The sequence below is a fragment of the Erythrolamprus reginae genome, chromosome 1 (assembly GCF_031021105.1).
Source record: "Erythrolamprus reginae isolate rEryReg1 chromosome 1, rEryReg1.hap1, whole genome shotgun sequence".
NCBI classification, from domain to species: domain Eukaryota; kingdom Metazoa; phylum Chordata; class Lepidosauria; order Squamata; family Dipsadidae; genus Erythrolamprus; species Erythrolamprus reginae.
In genome coordinates this window covers 381,912,217-381,934,909 of record NC_091950.1, presented here as the reverse complement: position 1 = coordinate 381,934,909, position 22,693 = coordinate 381,912,217, and the positions used below count along the sequence as shown (strand labels likewise).

The window sequence follows — 22,693 nt, the reverse complement described above, 5'->3', positions numbered from 1 at the left end:
CTTCTACTTTTGTAATAGATATGATATAAAATTTAGCCTGAAATAAGATGTAAGTTATTAGGAACTGGGTACAGGTAGTCCTCTAATTACAACCATAATTGAGTATAAAATAAATCATTGCAGTCATAACTCCAGCTTGATTTTACCACTGCTTTTACAATGATAAGAATTCAATTTATCCAATGGATGTTTTTGGTTGGAAAACAGCAAAAAAGTTGCAAAATGCAATCACATTGAAATACGTAGATCAGTGATGGCGAACCTATGACACGGGTGCCATAGGTGGCATGCACTGTTCCTTCTAACTTGCGCAGCGCACTGTGGCACAGGCAAATTCCAAGTACGGCACATCGGAGCTGGCGCCGTTTCTCTCCACCCAACAGCTGATCTGGCCCTCCCAAGCTGTCGGCAGGGGAGAAACCCCTGGCTTCTCCGGCTCTGTGTGGGGCTGGCGTTGCGCACGCCCACCTCCCCTGCGACCTCAGAAGAAGGCAGAAGATTGGGGGGGGCTGATGGAGGCCAGCTCCCTTGCGCCAATTAAGGCGGATGAAATGGAGGCGAACGGGCTGGGCTCCGTAGCCTTGCCTGGCTGCCCAAGGAGAATCCCTGCTCCAAGGCGGGAGGCGGAGGAGAAGAAAGCTGGAGAGAGGAGTGGATTGGGCGGGTGGGGGGCAGCGGTGGGAGACCAGGGGTGCGAGGGGGCTGGAGACGGGCGAGGGGAGCTGGACTCCCGCGCCCGAACATGCCCTCCTTCCCCGCCGAGCCTCCTGGCTGCAGAGGAGGCGTGGAAACTTGCAAACTTCGGAGCACGGCGTGGCTCCTCCCGCGGCAGTGGCTGCAGCGGCGGCAGAGGCTGCAGCTTCTCCTCCTCCTCCGGCCACCGTCCTGCCGTGCTGCTCGGCCAAGCTGGTCTCATACATGTGTGAGACGCTGCTGCAGGTGGGCAACCCAGGCTGGCTGGGCTGCTTCCTGGGCTTGCTGCCGGCCGAGTAGGCATTGCTGCTGGCGGTGTCGGGCTTCAAGTGCGGTGACTTCGGCGAGCTGTACCAGCTGGTGCAGAGCTCGCCCTTCGCGGGAGCCCACCACTCATTCCTGCAGGACCTCTACCTGCTGGTGTGCTACTGGGAGGTGGAGGTGGTGTGGGGCCGGGCGCTGGGTGCCATGGACAAGTACCACCTGCAGAAGAAGTTCCTGCTGCCGGCCACCATCTGGGATGGCAAGGAGACAGTCTACTGCTTCAAGCGCCGCTCGCGGGTTCATTTACTACCGGTTACTGTTAAAATTGACACATTTTGTACTTCAGATTGTTTGGTTGTATTTTAACTTGATAAGTTAAGGGGAGAAGGAGGGAGAGAGAGAGAGAAAGAAGGAGGAAGGGAGGGGAGAGAGAGAGAAAGAAAGAAAGCAAGAGAGAGAGAGAGAAAAGGAGTGGAAGGAAGAGAGAGAGAGAGAAATGAGAGCAAAAAGGGGAGAAGAAAATGATTGAGGCAGAGAATGAGAGGAAAGAGAGAGGAACAAAAGAGAGAGAAAGAAGTGACTTGATTTAAAGCATATGGTAAAAAGCACCCAAATAATAACAGAAAACCCCCCAGACCCCACCTGTTTTTGGAAATGGTTCAAGAATTCACACACACATACACACACACACACACACAAGGAGGAGAGGAGATAGGGATGGAAAAAAAGAGGAGAAATGAGAGGAGGAAGGAATGAGAGAAAAAGGGAGGATGAGGGAGAAAAGAGAAACAAATGAGAGAGAAAAGCGGGAGAGACAGGAGAAGTACCCAGAAATGAGAACAGTGGTAGAAATTTGAGGAGGGATGATTGATTATTAAATATGGATTGACTATGGAATATTGGTAAAAGATATATTTAGGTGTTGTTTAATATTAGGATGTATTAATTCGTAAAATTGGATTAGAATTTTAGAACTATATAGAAATACATAGGTAAAGTTAATGGAAGATACATAGGATAAATAAGGGGTTTATGATACGTACTGTATGATTTTATGAGTTTGCATTATGAATTTAAAATATACTTGGAAATGTAGAAGATTGATGAAAGTTAATAATAGTAAATGCTAAGTGCCTGAAAATTAATTGAGCTTGGAAATATTGAATGAAATTATAGAAAAGTAAATATGGAAATATATTAATTGATGCATTGGTGTTCAGATAGATTTTCATAGTATAATTAGATTACTATAATACTATGATAAATATTTAAGAAATGAAGATTTTAAAGTGTGGATTTATTAATAGTTGTATTTTTGGTTTTGCTGGTTGTTTTAGTTTTAATAGTAATAGATTTTGGTTTTGTTTTATTATTAATTTCTTTTAATAAAAAAGAAGGGAAAATTATTTTAAGAAGAATATATAAGAAGGAGGGATAGGCATGACAGCCTATCTGGATTTATAAGAGGATAATGATATTAATTGAAATATAAAATAACAGAATAATATAGTGGGAAGGGACCAGCACCAAGCTCCAAATAATTACGCAATAAGTTGTCTTGGGTGACATCTGTGAAAAAAAAATCAGGCACTCAGGCATACATTCATTCATTTTGACTTCTAGGCCACCCAGTCCCAAAGGGACTGCTGCTCAGATACTATACTTTTCCACCCACACCCAAAAAAAATTAGAGGGAACATTGGTGGCACGTGGAGCCATATCTGCTGGCATGCCAACCATTGCTCTAGCTCAGCTCCAACGTGCATGTGTGTGCTGGCCAGCTGATTTTTGGTTCGCACAGAGGCTCTGGGAGAGCATTTTTGGCTTCTGGAGAGCCTCCAGAAGGATGGGTGAGGGCATTTTTACCCTCCCCAGGCTTCAGGCAAGCTTATGGAGCCTGGGGAGGGCGAAACACAAGCCTACTGGCCCACCAGAAGTTGCAAAACAGGCCATTTTTGACCTCCAGAGGGCCTCCGGTGTGGTGATAGGAGAAGTTGTTTCCGTCCTCCCCAGGAATTGAATTATGGGTGTGGACACTCGCACACAGAACCGGGTTGGCGCAGCAGGTAGAGTGCAGTACTGCAGGCCAGTGAAGCTGAATGTAGATCTGTAGGTCAGCGATTCAAATCTCATCACCGGCTCAAGGTTGACCCGGATTGTGGGGGCAATATGCTGGCTCTGTTAAAAAGTGCTATTGCTAATGTGTTGTAAGCCGCCCTGAGTCTAAGGAGAAGGGTGGCATAAAAATCGAATTAATTAATTAATTAATCAATCAATCAATCAATCAATCAATTAATTAATTAAAAAATTAATTAAAAAATAGCACGCGCACATGCTCTTTCGGCACCCGAGGAAAAAAAGGTTCACCATCACTGACATAGGTCATTGGAACTAGTCAGATGCCAAGTTACACGACTACCACATGATTGTGGTGGTAGTGTTAACTTAAGACATGTAATCATCATAGCTTTGAACAGATGTTAAGGATGGACATAAGTTGTGGGCTATCTATAAACTGTCATTGACAAGAATACATTTAATTGCCTTAAACTTTTTAAAAATAAAAACATGGGATTATTATTAAACATTAGCAAATTAAAACAGCATTAAATGTATGCTTTGTAAACAATTTGTCCATATATAATTTTTCAATATATAGTATCTTTCATTTTAATTGAAAGCTGAATATTTAATTGTAATTGAACATTTTAAAAAAAGACTTAAAATGTAAATGTTCTATGGAATGAATAAAATTAAGAATAAAAGTGATGAAATGAGGCTGAAAAAATATAATGCCAGAAGGATTATTTTAATATGGGTATGGGAAAGATACTGTTATGTTAAGGAGTGTAATTAAGCAATTCCTTTCCAAGAAAAGGAAAAGCATTTATTACTATGAGAATGTTAAAAAATAGTAAGACTATGGGTATTGAAGGTGTGACTAGGAAAATGTTAAAATGCAGATGTTGTCTGCTTATGAAACAGTTCTGTGATTTTTTAAAAACATATCTTCTGTGCTAAATAGGTAGAAGGTATATTATTCTTTATTGAGGTACTTTGCAAATAAAGAATATAAAAATATAGATAATAATAGCTAAGAAATAACAGATACAAAAATATAATGCTGGGATTAAGAGAGCAACTATGTAGAATAAAGTATAAATGTGGGAATAAGAAATGAAATAATGGAAATAGACGTCTTTTGATAAAAATACATATGACAGTAAGGATGTATGATGTCTCTTTTGATATGCCTATGTCACTGTGTTAATTGGGAATATGAATATGTGTACACTATCCCAGATGATTTGCAGTGAATAATAAATATATGGAGCAGTTTGGAATGTTGACTTGAAAATTAGCATATTGAATGCCAAGATAGTCAAAATAGTCAGATTTGATATGGAAAATGAAGTGGATAATTCTAAATTGTACATAAATGGTTAAAAAACAGAACATGTAATTAAATTAATACACTTTGTGTGGGCTCCCATGCTAGTTAGTAACTGTTTTAGATTAAGCAAATGCCTATAAGCAAGAGGAGGCCTACCACCCAAGTATGTGTGTGTTTGTTGTAAAATACATATGTGTACACTCTCTTTTAGAGATGTTGGATGTCTTCTTCATTACTGCTGCATAAGCATGCATTTAATCTCACAAGGTTAAAATATCTTAGAAGTAAATCCTTTTTACTTCTAAAAGCATTTGTATTATAAATGTAAAGTAAAAATAGGTATACCGTAATTTCCCTATAACTGAACATTTATGCACATTCAGTACTTTCTGTTTGTCTGATCGTTAGGTGGTACTCCTGGTGTGGGTATAGGCAAAAAAACCTATATAGGTTCTCATCAGTAAGCTCAGATTAAAATATTTCAGAAAACTTTATAAGTAAAATGAGAGTACTGTTTAATATTACATGTTGTAGTTAAAATAATATTGTGTTTTGCCAATGGAGTTATTTACAAAGGCATGCCAGCTAGCAGAAAATGTTGCAGACCTTGTTGGGGATACCTACTCAGTCTTCTGCATGACTCTATATAGATTTTTTTTCCTTTTCACAATCCTGTAATCCCAGCGAAGCGACTGTGAGAGCGCTTTCTCTGAGCGCTTCTGGAATGCCTGCCCTGCCCCTCTCTCAGCCCCTTCGCTGGGAGCGCTTTCGTCCATGGCTGTCAGCGAAGGGGCTTCAGGAGAGGCGGGGCAGGCATTCCCAAAGCGCTTTCACAGCCGCTTCACTGGGAACGCTTTCTCTGAGCGCTTCGGGAATGCCTGCCCCACCCCTCTTTCAGCCCCTTCGCTGGGAGCGCTTTTGTCCAGGGCTGTCAGCGAAGGGGCTGCAGGAGCGGCGGGGAAGACGTTCCCAAAGCGCTCGAAGAAAGCGCTCTCGCAGCCGCTTCGCTGGGAGCGCTTTCTCTGAGCACTTCCAGAATGCCTGCCCCCCCCTCTCCTGCAGCCCCTTCACTGACAGCCCTGGACAAAAGTGTTCCCAGCGAAGGGGCTGCGAGAGGGGCGGGGCAGGCATTCCCAACGCACTTGGAGAAAACCCTCTCACAGCCCCTTCGCTGGGAGCGCTTTCACAGAGCCAGCCCCTTCGCAGCCGCCCCTCTGCTCCAGCTCCGCCCTCCCAAAGGGTGAGGCTGCCACGTCCCAGCAGATTCCATCACTCTGGCCAGGACAAGAGGATAGTGGTGGCGGTGGTGATTTCCCTTTGAGAAGCAGCAGCAGCAGCACCGGGAATGTCACGTCCCCCCCCCGCCCCCAAACAAGGATCCAAATGCCGGCAGTGATGGGCAAAAGGGGTAAGTTTTGGGCTTGCACGCATTATTCGCTTTTCCATTGATTCCTATGGGAAACATTGTTTCGTCTTATGAACTTTTCACCTTATGAACGTGGTCCCGGAACCAATTAAGTTTGTAAGACGAGGTGTTACTGTATTTGTATATTATCAAAACATAGTACTTTAAAAAAATAATTTTGGAACAAGAATAGATATATAGTATATAACTTGATAAGAAAGTATTTATGCTTTCGATCAATTTTAATCTGAGTTGACCCACAGCTGTGCTACAATTATATAATTTCCAGTTTTCTTTTCCCATGAGCTCCAAGTGCTACAGACATGTTTGCCGTTAACAGTGGGCGAGTGTCCCTTTGTACCAATGCCTAAGGTTACTCAGTGCTTATAAATGGTGCTTATTATCCATATCAGTAAAATTCCTGAAGAGTCTGCAATTCACACAAATATTTATTTGTACAAAAACTTTTTAAATATAATCCAATACTATAAGTTTCATGATAATCAAAGTTGTGTCCTAACTTTGATTTGATAATGCAATGTATATTGAGATTTCTAAATCTGTGGCAAATTAATTACACAGTGATGTGAAATAGGAGTTTAACATAGGGTTCAGAATCATTGTTAAATTCAGTCTAGCAATGAAATGAGTTTAAGATTGCCACCTGTTCTCTGCCTGAAGGGCCTGCTTCTAATCCTTAGTTGCAATTGTGCATAGATAAATGCTGTAAGTTTATGGCTAATTAAGCCATTATGGTAGTTGCTAATGAATAATACAGCAGGGGTGAGTATACTTAACGTATGCTTGTCCTCTAATACTAAGGTCACATTTTCTATATTTGTTCTGGACACAGAATGACATAGTAATTTATGGTAATATGGTTTTTCTGTTGTAATTTCCTATCAAAATTTGAGGCTGAGAAACATTTCTAGGCCCCTTGAAATTGCAAAGCTCTTCCTTATGTACATGTTATTATTTCACGTTGGATATTATTTGTCATGTTTCATTGTGCTGTACTGAACTGCAGTATGATAGGCTGGACTTCAAATATCGTTTTGAGAGAGAGGAAAAGGGAAATTGAATGAAATGGGAACATTTATATGTACAGTCAGCACCTCCATCTCTTACCCCCCTATACACACATACAGACAAAGACCAAAAGACTATTACAGGAGAATTTTAACTGGATCATCTAAAACAGGCAAAGTATGTTATCATGTCTGTTTAATTACTTTTTTATTTGAATAGAATATGAAGTTTTAAAAAATTAGTCATGATGAGTACAAAAATACAAAAAAGAGACACCAGTTTTGATGAGTCAGATATTGGGTGTCTGTTGAAATGAGCCTAGCCAAGATATTCTTCAACAGCTGCACTAGGGAAGTTAATGCAAATTGCTGTTATTAATTTGATTGACATGTAATAGCCTAAAGAGTGAACATTGGTGTAGAATGTATAATTAAAAACAATCCCATTACATTTAACTGAATAGCTCATTGGAACTGTATATATTTCTGAGAATATTTTTACATTTTATCAACATGTTTCATTTATTGACAAATAACATTTTTGTCAATAAAATGGTAATACCTTTTAATGAATGTCAGTACCATCCAATGTGCTGGTATGTTAAAGTAATTCCCCTTAGTTCTGTACATTTTAAATAACATTGCACTTAAATTGGATACAAAACATGGTGGTTGAGTAAATATTTATGAGAAGCTGTGGTTTGACATAAGAACTGTCATTATTTAAAACAGGCCCTACATTGAAAAGTTCATTAATTCCAGCTTTGATATTGTGTATATAATACATGCTGTGTAATAGATGTACAGTATACGTATAAAATTGTTGAATAATTTTATATTTGGAATTACATTTTTGTAATTTGAAAATGAAATAAACATTTTTGACTGAACATTTCTATAATTTCTGATTTAAATAGGATATCTTGCAGATAAACATATTTGTGATTATGAATATATTTCAGTTAACTTGATGAAAAACAAACACATATTAACCTATTGGAATTCAGTTTTAATAATCTGATTCCTTTGGGGATGACAATGAAGAATAAACCCACTGCCCAGTTTTAAGCTTCTAAGAAAGAAAAATCTGACTAATAAAATAATAGTCTCTTGGGGAAAACAGTGAGTTTCTCTTAACCTGAAGATTTTACTATAGGTTTCTGTTTTAGAGAAATAACACAAATTCTTATCCATATACTGTATTATCTGTTCCGCACTCTACATTCACATATGCAAAACTGCTGTTTGTGCCCTATTATATTCTTTCTAGAAAAATTCCCAGTCAGATGATTTTGTGGGGAGGATTGAAGTGGATTACTTGATAATAATCACATGTCTTGGTTTATATGAAATAACTGTTTTCCAGTATAATCGATTTGTTGTATTCAGGTACTATTCAATAAATATTAAAATCTATGCCTATTTAATCTGCTTGCTGACAGATTGAACTCACACTGGAAATAAAAATAGGTTATTTCCACTGCTTTTCCAGCTATGTATCTACCTACCTACCTTAGTCTTATGTATGAAAAAGAAATGAGAGTTCATAAATGGAAGTTAATTGGCTTGATTTTGGATTTCACTTGACCACTGTAATGTCAGATTACTCTAAAAGTATTTGGATAATATTTGTGTCAGGGTTCAAAGAAACATCCTCAACAAAATATATCTCCAAGGCCAGAAGTTCTCAAAGTTCCAATTTATTAGAGGTGTCATGTTGGCACATCTGTGGAAACCCAAATCTGTAGGTTTCCCCATCCAGGCTTTCCCCACCCAGTTGAAAGTTTACAGCTGTGCCCCACATCCACAAGCCCATCACCTGGTCCCATCAAATTTTCACACTCAACTGGAAACAGTCTCCATATAGGTGCAGGCATTTGTCCTTGAGTAAAGAACTTTGTTATGACTAAGTTTCTACTGTCCAACAAAAAAACTCCCTCCCAATTTCCCAGGCTAAAATATGTGGCATTTGAAGTAAACAGAAATAATGGCTTCCAGAAGTGACAGTTTGTCTTCCCATGATAAGTTATATACTGAAAAATATGATAACAAAAAGTGCTGCTGATGTTATTCATTCAGTAATTTGGTCTCTCTCTTGGTTATTCTGTGGGTCAGGTCTAGACATCTTTTCATCTTGCACTACTTCTTTGAATTTTTCTATGATCTGTTTGGTGTCAGCTTTGATGGTGTTCAGCCACTTTGTTTTTGACTGATGGACTGGTTTCCTCTTACCACTATCTCTTCCAAACATATTCGTTTTCTCTAGTGAATTCATCCTCATGACATGGCCAAAGTAAGAGATGCCAAAGAAATTTCTCCATAGATATTAAGAGATTCAGTTTTGAGATTTTGTCTTTCAGTGATAGGTCTGGAATTATGTACTCCAGTGCTTGCTTGTTGGTCACCGTTCTCATTTCAGTACTTGCTTGTTAGTTACCAAGAAGTATGCAGAAGCCTTGCAAAGCACCACAGCTCAAATGAGTCGATTTTCTTTCTGTCTTGCTTTTTTAAGGTCCAACTTTTGCAACCATAGCTAGTTACAAGGAACAGGGTAGAGCAGACTAACCTACATTTGGTTGCATATGTCCTTGATTTTCCATATTCATCTACATTTATCATTGCTATATGACCCCATGCAATTTGACATTTTATTTTGGAATTGTATTCAGTGCTTTGAGCGATCTGCAATCCTAGGAAAGTGAATTCTTCCATGCATTTTATCTTTTCACTGTTAGTTTCTATTTTCATGTTCCCATTACTTACAGTGGTCTTCAGCTTGGTCTTCTTGATGGTCAGAAAGGAACTAAAATTCTCACTTTCTTTCTTTGATTTTCTTGATCAGATGGTCTTCTTTGGTTTCTGAGAGGGGAGTTGTATCATGAGCATATTGAACATTTGTTTCTTCCTCAACTTGTGTTCCAGTTTTTGGTTGTTCAAGATCTAGCTTTCTCATGATCATTTTGGCACACAGGTTGAATAAGAAAGGGAGAGAATGCAACCTTGATACATCACTTTCTCATCTTAAACCATTCAGTGTTTTCATATGGCATTCACACAGTGGCTTCCTGATTTGAGTATAGTGAATGCACCAACTTGACCAGATGTGCTGGTATCCTCAAGTACTGTAGGGCTCTTTGTGGCGTCTCATGATCAACACAATCAAAGGCTATTTTGTAATTGATGAAATACATGTAAATGATATTTTGATTCATAAGATTTCTTCTATGATCTGAAAATCTTCTATTGTGCAGATATTGCAATACGACTGTGAGTGCTTTTGGAAGCTGTTTTCCCTTTTGATGTTTCATACAAGATCTTGTTCTATTTTAAACTAAATCTTTCTGATGAGAGCAATTCTGCAATAAGTGGAAACCTTTAGAATCACCCTTTTTCAGCAGTAGAATAAACACTGAGGATTTCCAATCCTGTGGCCATGTGTTGATTTCCCAAATTTTCTGGCACAGAAATGACTGTAAATGATATATGGTGTCAAGCCTATATAGTCTTGTGATTTGGCAGTTGGCTCATTGCCCATATGATATCTTCCACAGTGATGGTCGGTTCTATTTCAACTCCTCTTTCTTCATCAAAACAAAATACAAAGGGACTTTCTGAACCCTCTAACAACTGTTCCCAGTCACTCTTTCTCAAATTTCTTATAAGGAGCCTTAAATGAAAGGCCCAAGAAGTTTGCACAAACTTACATATGTTTCATTTCCCCTTATCCCCCATGTCAGAACTTTGCTGATTCACTTCAAACTTTTTGAGGGAAAATGGAAAGCTTTAGAAGAGATGAGGTTGGGGAAAATGAACAGCTTTTTTCAAGATATTACTCTTATCTAATATACAATTGCAGATTCTTCTAATGCTTCACTGATAAAGAATGATTATTATAAAATATTTTCTATTTTGATATTAATGTATTAAAATTGAAATCTTGTATGTCGTGATCATTTTAGAATATGTGACCTCTCTGGTACTGAACTGTAGAATTAGGAATATGCAGTAATTATTGATTGGATTTGTATACCGCCCCTCTCCGTAGACTCGGAGAAGGGCAGCATACAAATCCTAACTTAATTGTCCATTATCAAACTACAGTGATACCTCGTCTTACTAACTTAATTGGTTCCAGGAGGAGGTTCGTAAGGTGAAAAGTTCGTAAGACTTAACAATGTTTCCCATAGGAAACAATGTAAAAGCGATTAATGCATGCAAGCAAAAAAAAATAAATTGCAAAAACAGCACTCCGCTAGGCACCATGGCCCAGCTGTCACCTTTTGAAACAGCTGGGCGCTTCTCTGCATTCTCCTGAACGCTGAACCCAAAAAGTTCAGCAAAAGTTCGGGTTCGGGAGTCCACGTTTCGGCCGTCCAGGAAGGACGTCTCCGTGACGTCAAAGCTCCATCCCCGGAATTCCCTATTGGGATTCCCTACCTCCATTTGAGCATCCCGACCGGCTGTCTGCAAAGGTGACAGCCGGGCGGTGGCGCTTCTCGGCGGCCACCTGAACGCCGAACCCGAACTTTTGCCGAACTTCCAGGTTCGGCGTTCGCGGCGGCGGGTTCATAAGGTGAAAAAAGTTCGTAAGAAGAGGCAAAAAAATTTGGAACCCCGGGTTCGTATCTCGAAATGTTTGTAAGACGAGGGGTTCGTATCACGAGGTACTACTGTATTTCCAAGTTTTGCTTTTCTGGAAACTGCCAAATCCTAGAAGAGCATAGAAGAGGGGGAAGTGCAGGATAGTCTAGATTAGAGCAGAGATCTCCAACCTCCAGTTCATGAATTGGACTATGGCATGCCAAAAGCAGGGTCACGCAAACAAGCAAAGCTCCATCTGCAGGATGTAGGTACGCACAAAACTATGAACCCTCTGGTCCATAGAAAAATCTCTCTCCACCAAAATAATACCTTGAAATATCTTGAAAAAAGCTGTTCACTGGCTAGAGTGACATGAAATATCTTAATATGGCAAAAATATTGCCTTTGAAGGACTCAAAAATTACTTATCTATTACTTAAATTAATCAAAGCCAGAATCTATAATGAAGTTCTATATAACTGACTTTTCCAAGTAATAAAATTGACTCATTTGAGCTGTACATCTGCAGGAAGGATGGACTGAGGAGCTGTTGTTAGAGAATAATGAAGTATGTGAATAATGTATAAACATCATCTCAGCTTGTAGTGTTAATTAGGGATTCAATTGTTAATGAGCAAGTACACAAGTTTCACTATTATTTAAAATAAATAAGTAAAAAAAATCAGCTTCGGGAGAAAGCAATAATTAGGAACAGAGATTTAGAGAATCCAGAATTCACACGCTTTCTTTGACTTGTGTGTTTGCTCTCAATCTCTTTTTCAGATTTGAAATACTATGATGTTATGGGAGGAAATCAGGAGAGCAAAAATCACTAGAGGGAAGGAATTTAGCAGTACAGTGATCCCCCGTTTATTGCGTCCCCAACCATTGCGAACAGGGTACTTCGCTATTTTTCAACCCGGAAGTCAAAAATACCATCTACGCATGCGTGCCGGGCACGCATGCGTAGATGGCAGCGGCTTCCCTGGGTCTTCCCCCTCTTGCTGGCGTCAGCGAGGAGTTTCCCCACCGCCCACGCAAACTCCTCGCTGCCGCTCGCCCGCCCTTCGCCTGCCCACGCCGTTCGCTCCCCCCTCTTGCTGTCGGGAGGGCGAGAAGCCCTCCCCAGCACCCGCTCGCCCGCCCTTCGCCCTGGCGGAGAAATTCCAGCCCCCACCTGGTCCCGCCCGATCCTCCTCCCTGAGGCAGCTCGCCCTCCCATGGCCGCTTCCTCCACCCTCTATTGCAAGCCCTCGCCACCGCAGCCAACGCGCGCTGCGATCTTCAAGCCCGGCTCCTTTCGGCCCAGCATCCCGGGCCAAGCAGCTGCCTTCCGTGACTGAGCCTGGCTGGCCCGGAAGATCGTAGCGCGCGTTGGCTGCACCGGCGGCGACATTGCTGCCGGCTTGGCTTCGCTCGCCGCTGCAGCCAACGCGCGCTACGATCTTCCGGGCCAGCCAGGCTCAGTCATGGAAGGCAGCTGCTTGGCCCGGGATGCTGGGCCGAAAGGAGCCGGGCTTGAAGATCGCAGCGCGCGTTGGCTGCGGTGGCGAGGGCTTGCAATAGAGGGTGGAGGAAGCGGCCATGGGAGGGCGAGCTGCCTCAGGGAGGAGGATCGGGCGGGACCAGGTGGGGGCCAGATTGTAGCGCGCCGGACGGGGGTCTCCCGGGCTGCCCGATGCGACGGCCGCCCAGAGCGCTTGGCCAAGGGGGCTCCGCTCCTTCCTCTGCCAAACAGCTTCCCCCTTTGCATCCCGGGCCAAGCGGGGTCGCCCGGTAGTTTCCGCGCAATTAGCTCCAGCCGATTAGGCTAACGAGGGGGACGCGCACAGACACGCACCGCGCAGGCAGGTAGCGAAGGAAGGAAGCGAGCGAGCCGGGGGCAGCCCAGCCGGAGCTCCACTTCAGGTGCCGGCGGAAAAGCCCGGCAGCCAAGCCGGCGTCTTGCGATCGCCGCCTGCCCGCTTCGCCCGGCTCCTGCGGGTCACTTCGGGGGCTCTTCCTCCCTCGGGGCGCAAATAAAAAACCCCCAGCCCTGGAAGTTCGCCGCGTCTGTCAACGCTTCTCTTCCCCTTCCAAGCGCCCGATCGCAGCCTGGCAAAGCCGGTGCAGACGGGGATAAAAAACACCCCCCCTAAAAAAGCCCGGGGCGCCACGCGCAACCACCTGCCTGCGTTCGCGGGGGGAAGATCCCCGCTCGCCGCCAAGGATGCCGAGGCCGCCCGGGAGAGGTCAAAGCAAGCCGGGCCCGGCGGGCGCCCTGGAGCCGCCGGCAAACAAAGGAATAAAAAAGGAGGAAGCCGAGCGCGGGGAAGAAGCGAAAGCGCCAATTTGCACAATTCGCAAAAGCGCGTGGAAAGATCACACACACACACACACAAAAGCCGCGCGGGATCTGCACGCGGGGCTGGGAGGGAAAAAAGCGCCTCTTTGCAAAGCAGCAGCCGCCCGATCCGGGGCGCGGGACCCCAGGCTCAGTGACGGAAGGCAGCCGCTTGGGCCGAGAGGAGCCGGCCTTGATCCGCCAACGCGCGCTATGATCTTCCGGGCCAGCCAGGCTCAGCGGATCAAGGCCGGCTCCTCTCGGCCCAAGCGGCTGCCTTGATCCGCTGAGCCTGGCTCGCCCGGAAGATCGTAGCGCGCGTTGGAGACAGGCTTTGAGTTTTGGCTGCGGGGCGAGGGAGTTAGGAAAGTCCTACTTCTCCCCCCGCAGCCAAAACTCAAAGCCTGTCTCCTGCTGCCCGGTTTAGCCAGGACACGAGCGGCGAAATGACTTGGAGGAATGTGAAGCTGAAACCGGCCGGTTTCATCTTCACATTCCTCCAAGTCATTTCGCCGCTCGTGTCCTGGCTAAACCGGGCAGCAGGAGACAGGCAGTGGGCTGGGAGCCGCAGGCGAAAGGAGCTCGGGCATTGTTCTCCGGACCCCGCCCGCAGCCTGGAGAGGGAAAGGGCCGCCGCGGGGCTGAGCGGGCGGGGTCCGGAGAACAATGCCTGGCGCCGCGCTCCGATGCCCGAGCTCCTTTCGCCTGCGGCTCCCAGCAGCACTTTGAATCCAGCAGCTTCTGCTGGATACGGGCGGTGGGTGGGACGAGCAACGCGGAAGCCAGGGGCTGTGGCAGCTCGCCCCCCCATCGCCCGTATCCAGCAGAAGCGGCGGGATTCAAAGGGATTCAAGGCTAACTTCTGCGCTTGGCTTGAGGACTCAGCTCGGAAGCTGCACGGGTGTTTTAAAAGGTCTCCGCCGGCATGGGGGGCTTCCTACCACCTCCCGAACCCCCAACTCGGGTTTGGGGGGGTGCTAAGAAGCCCCCCATGCCGGCGGAGACCTTTTAAAACACCCATGCAGCTTCCGAGCTGAGTCCTCAATCTTCGGCTCCTCGCTAGCGCTGCGGAAGTAAAAATACCATCTGCACATGCGCAGATGGTGTTTGTACTTCCGCAGCGCTACTTCGCGAAAACCCGCTCGTTGCGGGGGTTCCTGGAACGGAACCCTCGCAACGAGCGGGGGATCACTGTATTTCAATCCATTCTTGATCGCTGCTTTATTTTTATCATTTTAGTGAACTTACTATGACTTTCTGGTGCAGTGTCCTTTAATTAATTAACTGGAATGTAAAATAAAGCTTTTATATTTGTAAATAAAATATTTCTGTTCTGTTTTTAGTGAAGAAAAGACTGAACAATTGCTGGATTGTAAGCAAGAATTTGAACAGAATGAAACTGAATTAAAGCGACTTCAGCAAGAGGTTTGTGAATTATGGATTAGATGGTTTTGTTGAAATGAAATGTACTTGCTTGTGTTTATCAGTTCTATTAATGATACATTTTTCAAACAGTGGATCTTAATTAAGCAGATTTCAGCTAAAAAATGACCATAGCATCTTAAACTTTTTTTAAAATAAACACTAACATTTATTTTGATTTATTTGCTAGAATATGAGTTTACTTTTGGATGCCCGATCTGCCAGAGTCTATCGGGATGAACTTGATGTTCTCAGAGAGAAGGCAATCCGGGTTGATAAGCTTGAAAGTGAACTCAGCCGATATAAAGAAAGGCTACATGATATTGAATTCTACAAGGCTAGAATAGAGGTACAGTAATTAGAAATTTTTGGTTATGTGTATGTTCATTTTTGTTTTACTAATTATGTTTCTTAAATGAATCAAGATATTATTTCATTAGAATTCTGTGTTGTGCTGATCTTGTTTTATGGTACAGGTCTAAAAAATATGCATCTTCCTATTAGTAAAGAAAAGAGGAAGGGGAAAAGGAAAAAATGTAAAAAATTGAATTAAATTAAATTAAGGGGGAAAAGGAAAAAATGTAAAAAAGAAGAAAAGCAGAAAAATGTAGGAAAAATAGCTTCTCCCTTCATTGACAAATACAGTGGTACCTCACGATACGAACCCCTCATCATATGAACTTTTCGAGATACGAACCCAGGGTTTGGAATTTTTTTGCCTCTTCTTACGAACTTTTTTCACCTTAAGAACCTGCCAAGCCGCCACTGAGATTCCCCGCCATGCACTCAATATTAATACTATAGTTTATCACTTTCTTTAAAAAGGCAAGAAAAACTCTTTTCTTTCCATATCTTATTTATAAGCAAATCTTTAAGGCATCATCATTCAATGCAAGTCAAGGAAAACCTATTAATATCAGAAAAAAAGAATAATATACATTTTATCTTGGTTAACTAAGTTAATTTATAAGCTAATAAATAAGATGTTGAAGCTTATATTTTTAAATACTGTCCCAAAACCTGATTTCTTTTCTTTCTCTATTTTTTCCTCAGGAATTTCTTTATAAATATAACATATCACTTTGTAAATGCAAAGAAATTTGTCCAAGTCACTTTTTTGAGTAAAAAATTCACATATATAAGCTACTCTTCTGATTTATTATTTGTGTGTCCCTTTTAACTATTAAAACCTCAGCCAAGTTCATTTGCAGGTTCTGTATAATTTCTCTGTCACTACAAGTAGTCCCTGACTTACAACAGTTCATTTAGTGACTGATGTTACAACAGCAGTTACCTAAGACTATTTTTTATACTTATGACCTTTGGGGCATCGTCATGGGCATGTGATAAACATTCAAGCACATGGCAAATGACTCATATTTGTGATGGTTGCAGTGTCTTGGGGTCATTTGATTCCCTGTTGCAATCTTCTTACAAACAATTATGTGTGTATGCTTGCTTTTAATAATGGGGTTTTTAGTGTTTTTTAAATTATTAGATTTGTTCTTACATTGTCTTTGTTATTGTTGTGAGCCGCCCCGAGTCTATGGAGAGGGGCGGCATACAAATCTAATAAATAAATAAATAAAATAAATAAAGTCAATGGGGAATCTATTAAAATAATAAGTGCACTGACTCACTTAACAAACTGGCCAGAAAGGTAAAAAATGGGATAAAGTTCATTTATCAAATGTTTCACTTACAACAGAAATATTGGGCTCAATTGTGGTCATAAGTGGAAGACTACCTGTATTACTCCTGGTCAATTTTAAATCTATAACCAAAACAGCCTCTTCTGTCTATTTTAAGTCCATTTTTATTTATTTATTATTTATTTATTATTTGGATTTGTATGCCGCCCCTCTCCGAAGACTGTATAAAACAGTCTAAAGAGAAAGTTCTGGGTACATTGTTGTCACTTATTCTTGAATTCTTCAGTTAAAATACTTTTTTCCATTCTGTATTAGTGACTCTTTTCCCTTTTTTTACAATCCTTAACTATTTCTGGTGACATCTATTAACCAGCCTTCAAGGTCTTATCATGCTTTTCTGTCATCAGCACATTTTTCCCAGGGAGAGATTTATTGCATTTAAACTAAAAATATTCATATATTTTAATAATGCTTTAAACAAATTACAGGATGCAGTCTTATAAATTTTTTAAAATCTTGTTTCCAGGTCCCTTAGTTTCTTCAAAAGCATTCCAAAATTAATATTCTAATCACCCCTTTGCTGTTTATTCCAAATAAAAAAGCTTACATAAAATATCTTTCACTGCAGAATAACGTATAATGAAACATGTCCTTATGAAGGGTTTTAATACCCAAATTGTAATTTACAAGCTATTTCAGGTAAAGGTGATTAAGACAGGAAGTGGGAAATTAGCATCCTTTTGAAGGCTCCAAACTAGTACTTGGACAAAGTTGACTCTCCTATCTTCTCTAAAACCTGCTGGTTTTACAGTCTCATCACAAGCAGTACCTATAAAGAGCATTCTGGCCAATCCAAATTCTCTCCTTAATCTGGAGAGGAGTTCATGAAACAAATTCATTTACTCACTCCACTTTCTGCCCCAGTCATCAATTCTGCTAAAAAGTGTAGTGGTTTTCAGTCCATTACTTCCCCAAAGGTTAACTATAATAAGATTTCAAAGGTACTGTTAATATACTATGCATTTTAAGCAAGAACATTTTGTACCTTTGTTCTGTAGTTATTATCAATTACTTTCCACATTTTCCTATTTATTTTACTTGTGGAAATTTTGGAGTTCAATTTTTAAATATGGTTCTCTAAAATCCAAAAAGTATTGGATTAGTTTTGCCTCTAGATTTCATTACGGTACATTAATTTATGTAAAATATAACAAGTAGGTTTTTTACATTTTGTTTGGTTATGCCTTTTTTTATTACTTTGTTTCTTGTTTGATTTTCAGTTTCTTATTTCTCACTTATTACTGTAGGAGCTAAAAGAAGATAATCAAGTATTACTGGAAACAAAAACAATGTTGGAAGATCAATTAGAGGGAACCCGAGCCCGTTCCGATAAATTGCATGAATTGGAAAAGGAGAATCTGCAATTAAAAGCTAAACTCCATGACATGGAAATGGTGAGCATATATGATAAAATAGAAAAAGTTGCTTTTTAGAACAAAATTACAGCTAGTCTTCAATTGCCAATGGTAATTGGGACTGGGAACTCCATCACCAAGCAGTGGGGTCATAAGGCATGCCATCATTGACTGCAACAGCTTATGTTAGCAGTTCCCATAGTTTGGGTTGTTTGTGTTAGGCCAATCTTGTGCAGTTGCAGCATTCCATGGTCCTGTGACTTCCTGGTGGCTTCCCCGTTGACTGCTTGTTGGAAGCCAGAAGTGAAAATTACAAATGGTGATCACAAAACTGCTATATGTTGTGATTTTGCAATTGCGACCTAGTTGTCAACCATTTGAATGGCAGTCAGTGACTGCAGGAATGCTGCAACAGCCACAACTATAAGGATTTGTTGTAAGTCCACTTTATTCAGTGCCCTTGTAACTTCAAAAATATACTGAATGAATGGATATTACCTGAAGAAATTCACATATTCACTTAGTAAACGAATGGACATATTATGAATCTGCCTATTTTGCCTGCTCATAGTTTTTTTGATGTGTTTTTATCTTAAATAAATGACATATTGTAACCTGCCTGATTATTTATAACCTACTTGATTATTTAATGTTTATATAATTAAAGTTAAAGAATATTTGTGTTTACACAGTATAATCACCAGAGGAGGAAAATAATAAATGTCTTCATTTATTTGCAGTAATTTATACATCAAATATTAATATTTTTATTGTTAGTTTTGCAGCTGTAACTTTCAGAGAAAAATCACCTTTTAAAAAATGTAAACCTTTTTGGATGAAAATAAGATATAGATAGTCATTTAGCAACCAAAGTTAAAGTGCCACTGAATGAGAGGGGTGTGTAATTAGTTTTCAGAGTTCCAGCTGTCACATCCCTCATAGTAATGCAATCAAGAAAACTCGTAAAATGAGGCAAAACTCACTTAACAAATGTCTCACTTATCAACATAAATTTTGGTCTCCATTGTGGTCTGAAGTTGAGGACTATCTCTATAAGTACTCTATGTATGCATTAGATTTAATTATGTTGTTTTTGTGCTGTTGATAACTTATTGTAGTTTCATTAATAAAGTATTTCACAGATAGTAGCATTAGGCTAAAATTTGGTTACTGAGACATATGTGGTTGCCTTTTGAGATAAAGTTTTAAAGAAAATTTATATGAAACTATTTTTAAGGAACGTGATATGGATCGGAGGAAAATTGAAGAACTTATGGAGGAAAATATGTCACTAGAAATGGCTCAGAAGCAAAGTATGGATGAATCACTACATTTGGGCTGGGAACTTGAACAGATAAACAGATCATCAGAAATTTCCGAAGGTAGCTAAAGTTATTTGTTGTCCAGATAGTATATGAGCAGTTTAACATTCAGATTCTTTAAAGATGGTTCAAATATTTGTCCATTTTCCTTCAGGGGATCCAAATACATAGCTACTTAATATCCAGACTGGTTTGTTCAGAGGAATACTTGCTACCTGGTAGATTTGGTTGTTATTAGCATTTTTATTTTATTTTATTTTATTTATTATTGTTGTTATTATTATTATTGATTTTTATATCTGTCCATCTTGAAAAAATGTCTCTAAAATAATTTTTTTTTCAAATGTGGAATGCAATGGAATCCAAGAAAGTGGATGCAGGCGATCTCACAGTAAATTAAATGAGGTATTAAATTGAATATTGTATTGGCAGTACGGTGTTAGCAAAAACTTCAGAAGAGAAGGATTTAGGGGTAATGATATCTGACAGTCTCAAAACGGGTGAACAGTGCGGTCAGGCAGTAAGGAAAGCAAGTAGAATGCTTGGCTGCACAGCTAAAGGTATAACTAGCAGGAAGAGGGAGATTGTGATCCTGCTGTATAGAGTGCTGGTGAGACCATATTTGGAATACTGTGTTCAGTTTTGGAGATCTCACCTACAAAAAATATATTGATAAAATTGAACAGGACCAAAGACCAGCTACAAAAATGGTGCAAGTTCTTAATCATAAAACTTAACAGGAAAGACTTAATGAACTCAGTCTGTATAGTCTGGAGGACAGAAGGGAAAGGGGGGACATGATCAAAATATTTAAATACGTTAAAGGGTTAAATAAGGTTCAGGAAGAAAGTGTTTTTAATAGGAAAGTGAACACAAGAACGGGGGCACAATCTGAGGTTAGTTGGGGGAAAGATCAGAAGCAACATGAGAAAATATTTTACTGAAATAGTGGTAGATGCTTGGAACAAACTTCCAGCAGACATGGTTGGTAAATCCACAGTAACTGAATTTAAACCTGCCTGGGATAAACATATATCCATCCTAAGATAAAATACAGGAAATAGTATAAGGGCTGACTAGATGGACCATGTGGTCTTTTTCTGTCGTCAGTCTTCTATGTTTCTATTTAACCAGTTGTACATTATTTATTTTGATTAGGTTATAATTTTTGAAAATACTTTATGGAGGGTTTATTAAGTAGAACTAGTGCATTTCCTAAAAAGAGAAATTTCTGAATCGATTCTAATTTTCACTGTATATATATATTGATCTCCATCTTGTCACGTCTGAAGAGTAATTCATATATTTAATCCACAAATAAATCTTAGATTTAAGCCAATTCTGTGCATTCTTGATCCTGTATAAATTTGCAGCTTCAAACTTCAGATTGTCAATGGATTGTCTCATATTAATATTTGTCATAATTATATTTTTATTAATAAAACGTTATGATGCTTGGTCCATGCTATTGAGGTTCAATTTCAGGTTAGGAAAAAACATTTGTTAAAGTAATTATTTAGGTTTCGTATTTTGGAAAAAAGAAAACAGTTCCTTTTATACAGCTCTGTCCTTTTCTAATTATTTAAAAGTAGTAGTTTAGATAACCAAAGGGCAATTTATCCTTTTTATCTTCCATTTTAACTCAACAGTGCCACAGAAATCACTTGGTCATGAAGTGAATGAACTAACATCAAGTAGATTATTAAAACTAGAAATGGAAAACCAAACTTTATTAAAAACAGTAGAAGAATTACAGCATGCAGTGGGTTCCCTAGAAGGCAATAACTCGAAACTAATGAAAATGGAAAGAGAAAATCAAAGGCTAAATAAAAAGGTATCAGTTAATTTATGATTCTGTTAGAAAGATGTTATATACAAGTAATATTCTATAAATTTAACTTTTGTCAATATATCCAAAGAACAACACTGCTACCATACACTTAACGGCTTCTACCCATTTCTGTTTATTCCATCATGCATAACAATACTCTGGTCTGTAGAAATTTGATCAATTTTACTGGATGTCTTAGTGGAATTATATTTCATTTTTGCAGGGGAGGGATTTTAGTATTGATTCTTTTGTAAGTAAATGGCATTAGGATTTTCCATTAAAATATAATTTTGGAGAGAAATTAGAGAAGGAAGAGAACACATGGGATGGGCAAGTGAATGAATGGAAGTGAAATTAAGTAACAGTATCTGTAAATATTCATTATGATAGGGGTTTATAAGAACTGAATACAAAGAAGGCCCCAAGATGAATGAGAGATAAATTAAAAGTGAGATATAGATAAATAGAGCCCTAGTTTTTAATCCTTGTGGGCCTTGTACCCCTGGTCCTCTTATCCTAATCTCTCTCTTTAAAGTTCTCTTTTTAAATAATTTAATCTAATCTTTTTGCTACATCTCATGGAAAGAAGTATAATTTTAAGCGGAAAAATATAAATATAAGCATCTTTGCTTTTTTCCTATATCAAATTTTATCGTAATAATAAAAATACCAAATATTTTATGTCAAGCAATCCTTTATGGGTTTTTTTTAAAGTGCTGCATATTGAAACATTTGGCATTTCCTCGAAACTTTTCTTAATGGAGAAATAACCTATGGCTCAAAATCTTGGATACAATTTTTCTTTTATTAAACTTTCAATTCTGATATACTTATGTTATAGGAAGATATTTAATCTGTTCCTTCAAAAAGCTATATGCTTTCACTTCAAAATTTCACTTCAAAATGTAAATTTGATTAATTTTCCTACAGCTGGAAGGACTGAAGAATGAATTTACTGAAGAGAAACAGAGTCATGAGAGTAGTCAGAATCTTTGCAAAGATCTTATGAAAGAGAAAGCACAGCTTGAAAAAACAATTGAAACTTTGAGAGAAAATTCAGAGAGACAGGTACATAATATACACAGATTTGTTTTTTGAGGTTTGTGTATTTAAATAATGATTATGTTCTGTGGTGTTTGATAAAATATTCTTAATCTAACAAACTTTGATAAGTGGAAGAGAATGATTTTATATGACTTCTTTTCTGTATAATATCAGCAATCAACAACATTCTATATTTTCAAAATGCAAGAACAAAAGCAAATATTGCCTAAACTTCACAATATTGCAAAATCTGCTAAGATTCTGAAATATCATGGATTAGAATTTTTCCTTGAGATTTCTTTCATGTTTTTAAAAATAT

The 22,693-nt window shown here is 39.7% G+C and overlaps 1 protein-coding gene across 4 annotated transcripts in view; it reads left to right on the top strand.

The window, feature by feature from the left end:
* The window catches only part of CCDC88A (coiled-coil domain containing 88A), a 94,085-nt gene that overhangs the window by 25,169 nt on the left and 46,223 nt on the right, over window positions 1–22,693 (top strand). For all 4 annotated transcript variants that reach the window (XM_070734762.1, XM_070734761.1, XM_070734760.1 and 1 more), the window contains exons 9-14: window positions 15,032–15,113; window positions 15,301–15,459; window positions 18,070–18,216; window positions 19,415–19,559; window positions 21,149–21,333; window positions 22,261–22,398. In XM_070734762.1, coding sequence (XP_070590863.1) covers window positions 15,032–15,113; window positions 15,301–15,459; window positions 18,070–18,216; window positions 19,415–19,559; window positions 21,149–21,333; window positions 22,261–22,398 — 856 coding nt within the window. The remainder of the gene's footprint in view (window positions 1–15,031; window positions 15,114–15,300; window positions 15,460–18,069; window positions 18,217–19,414; window positions 19,560–21,148; window positions 21,334–22,260; window positions 22,399–22,693) is intronic.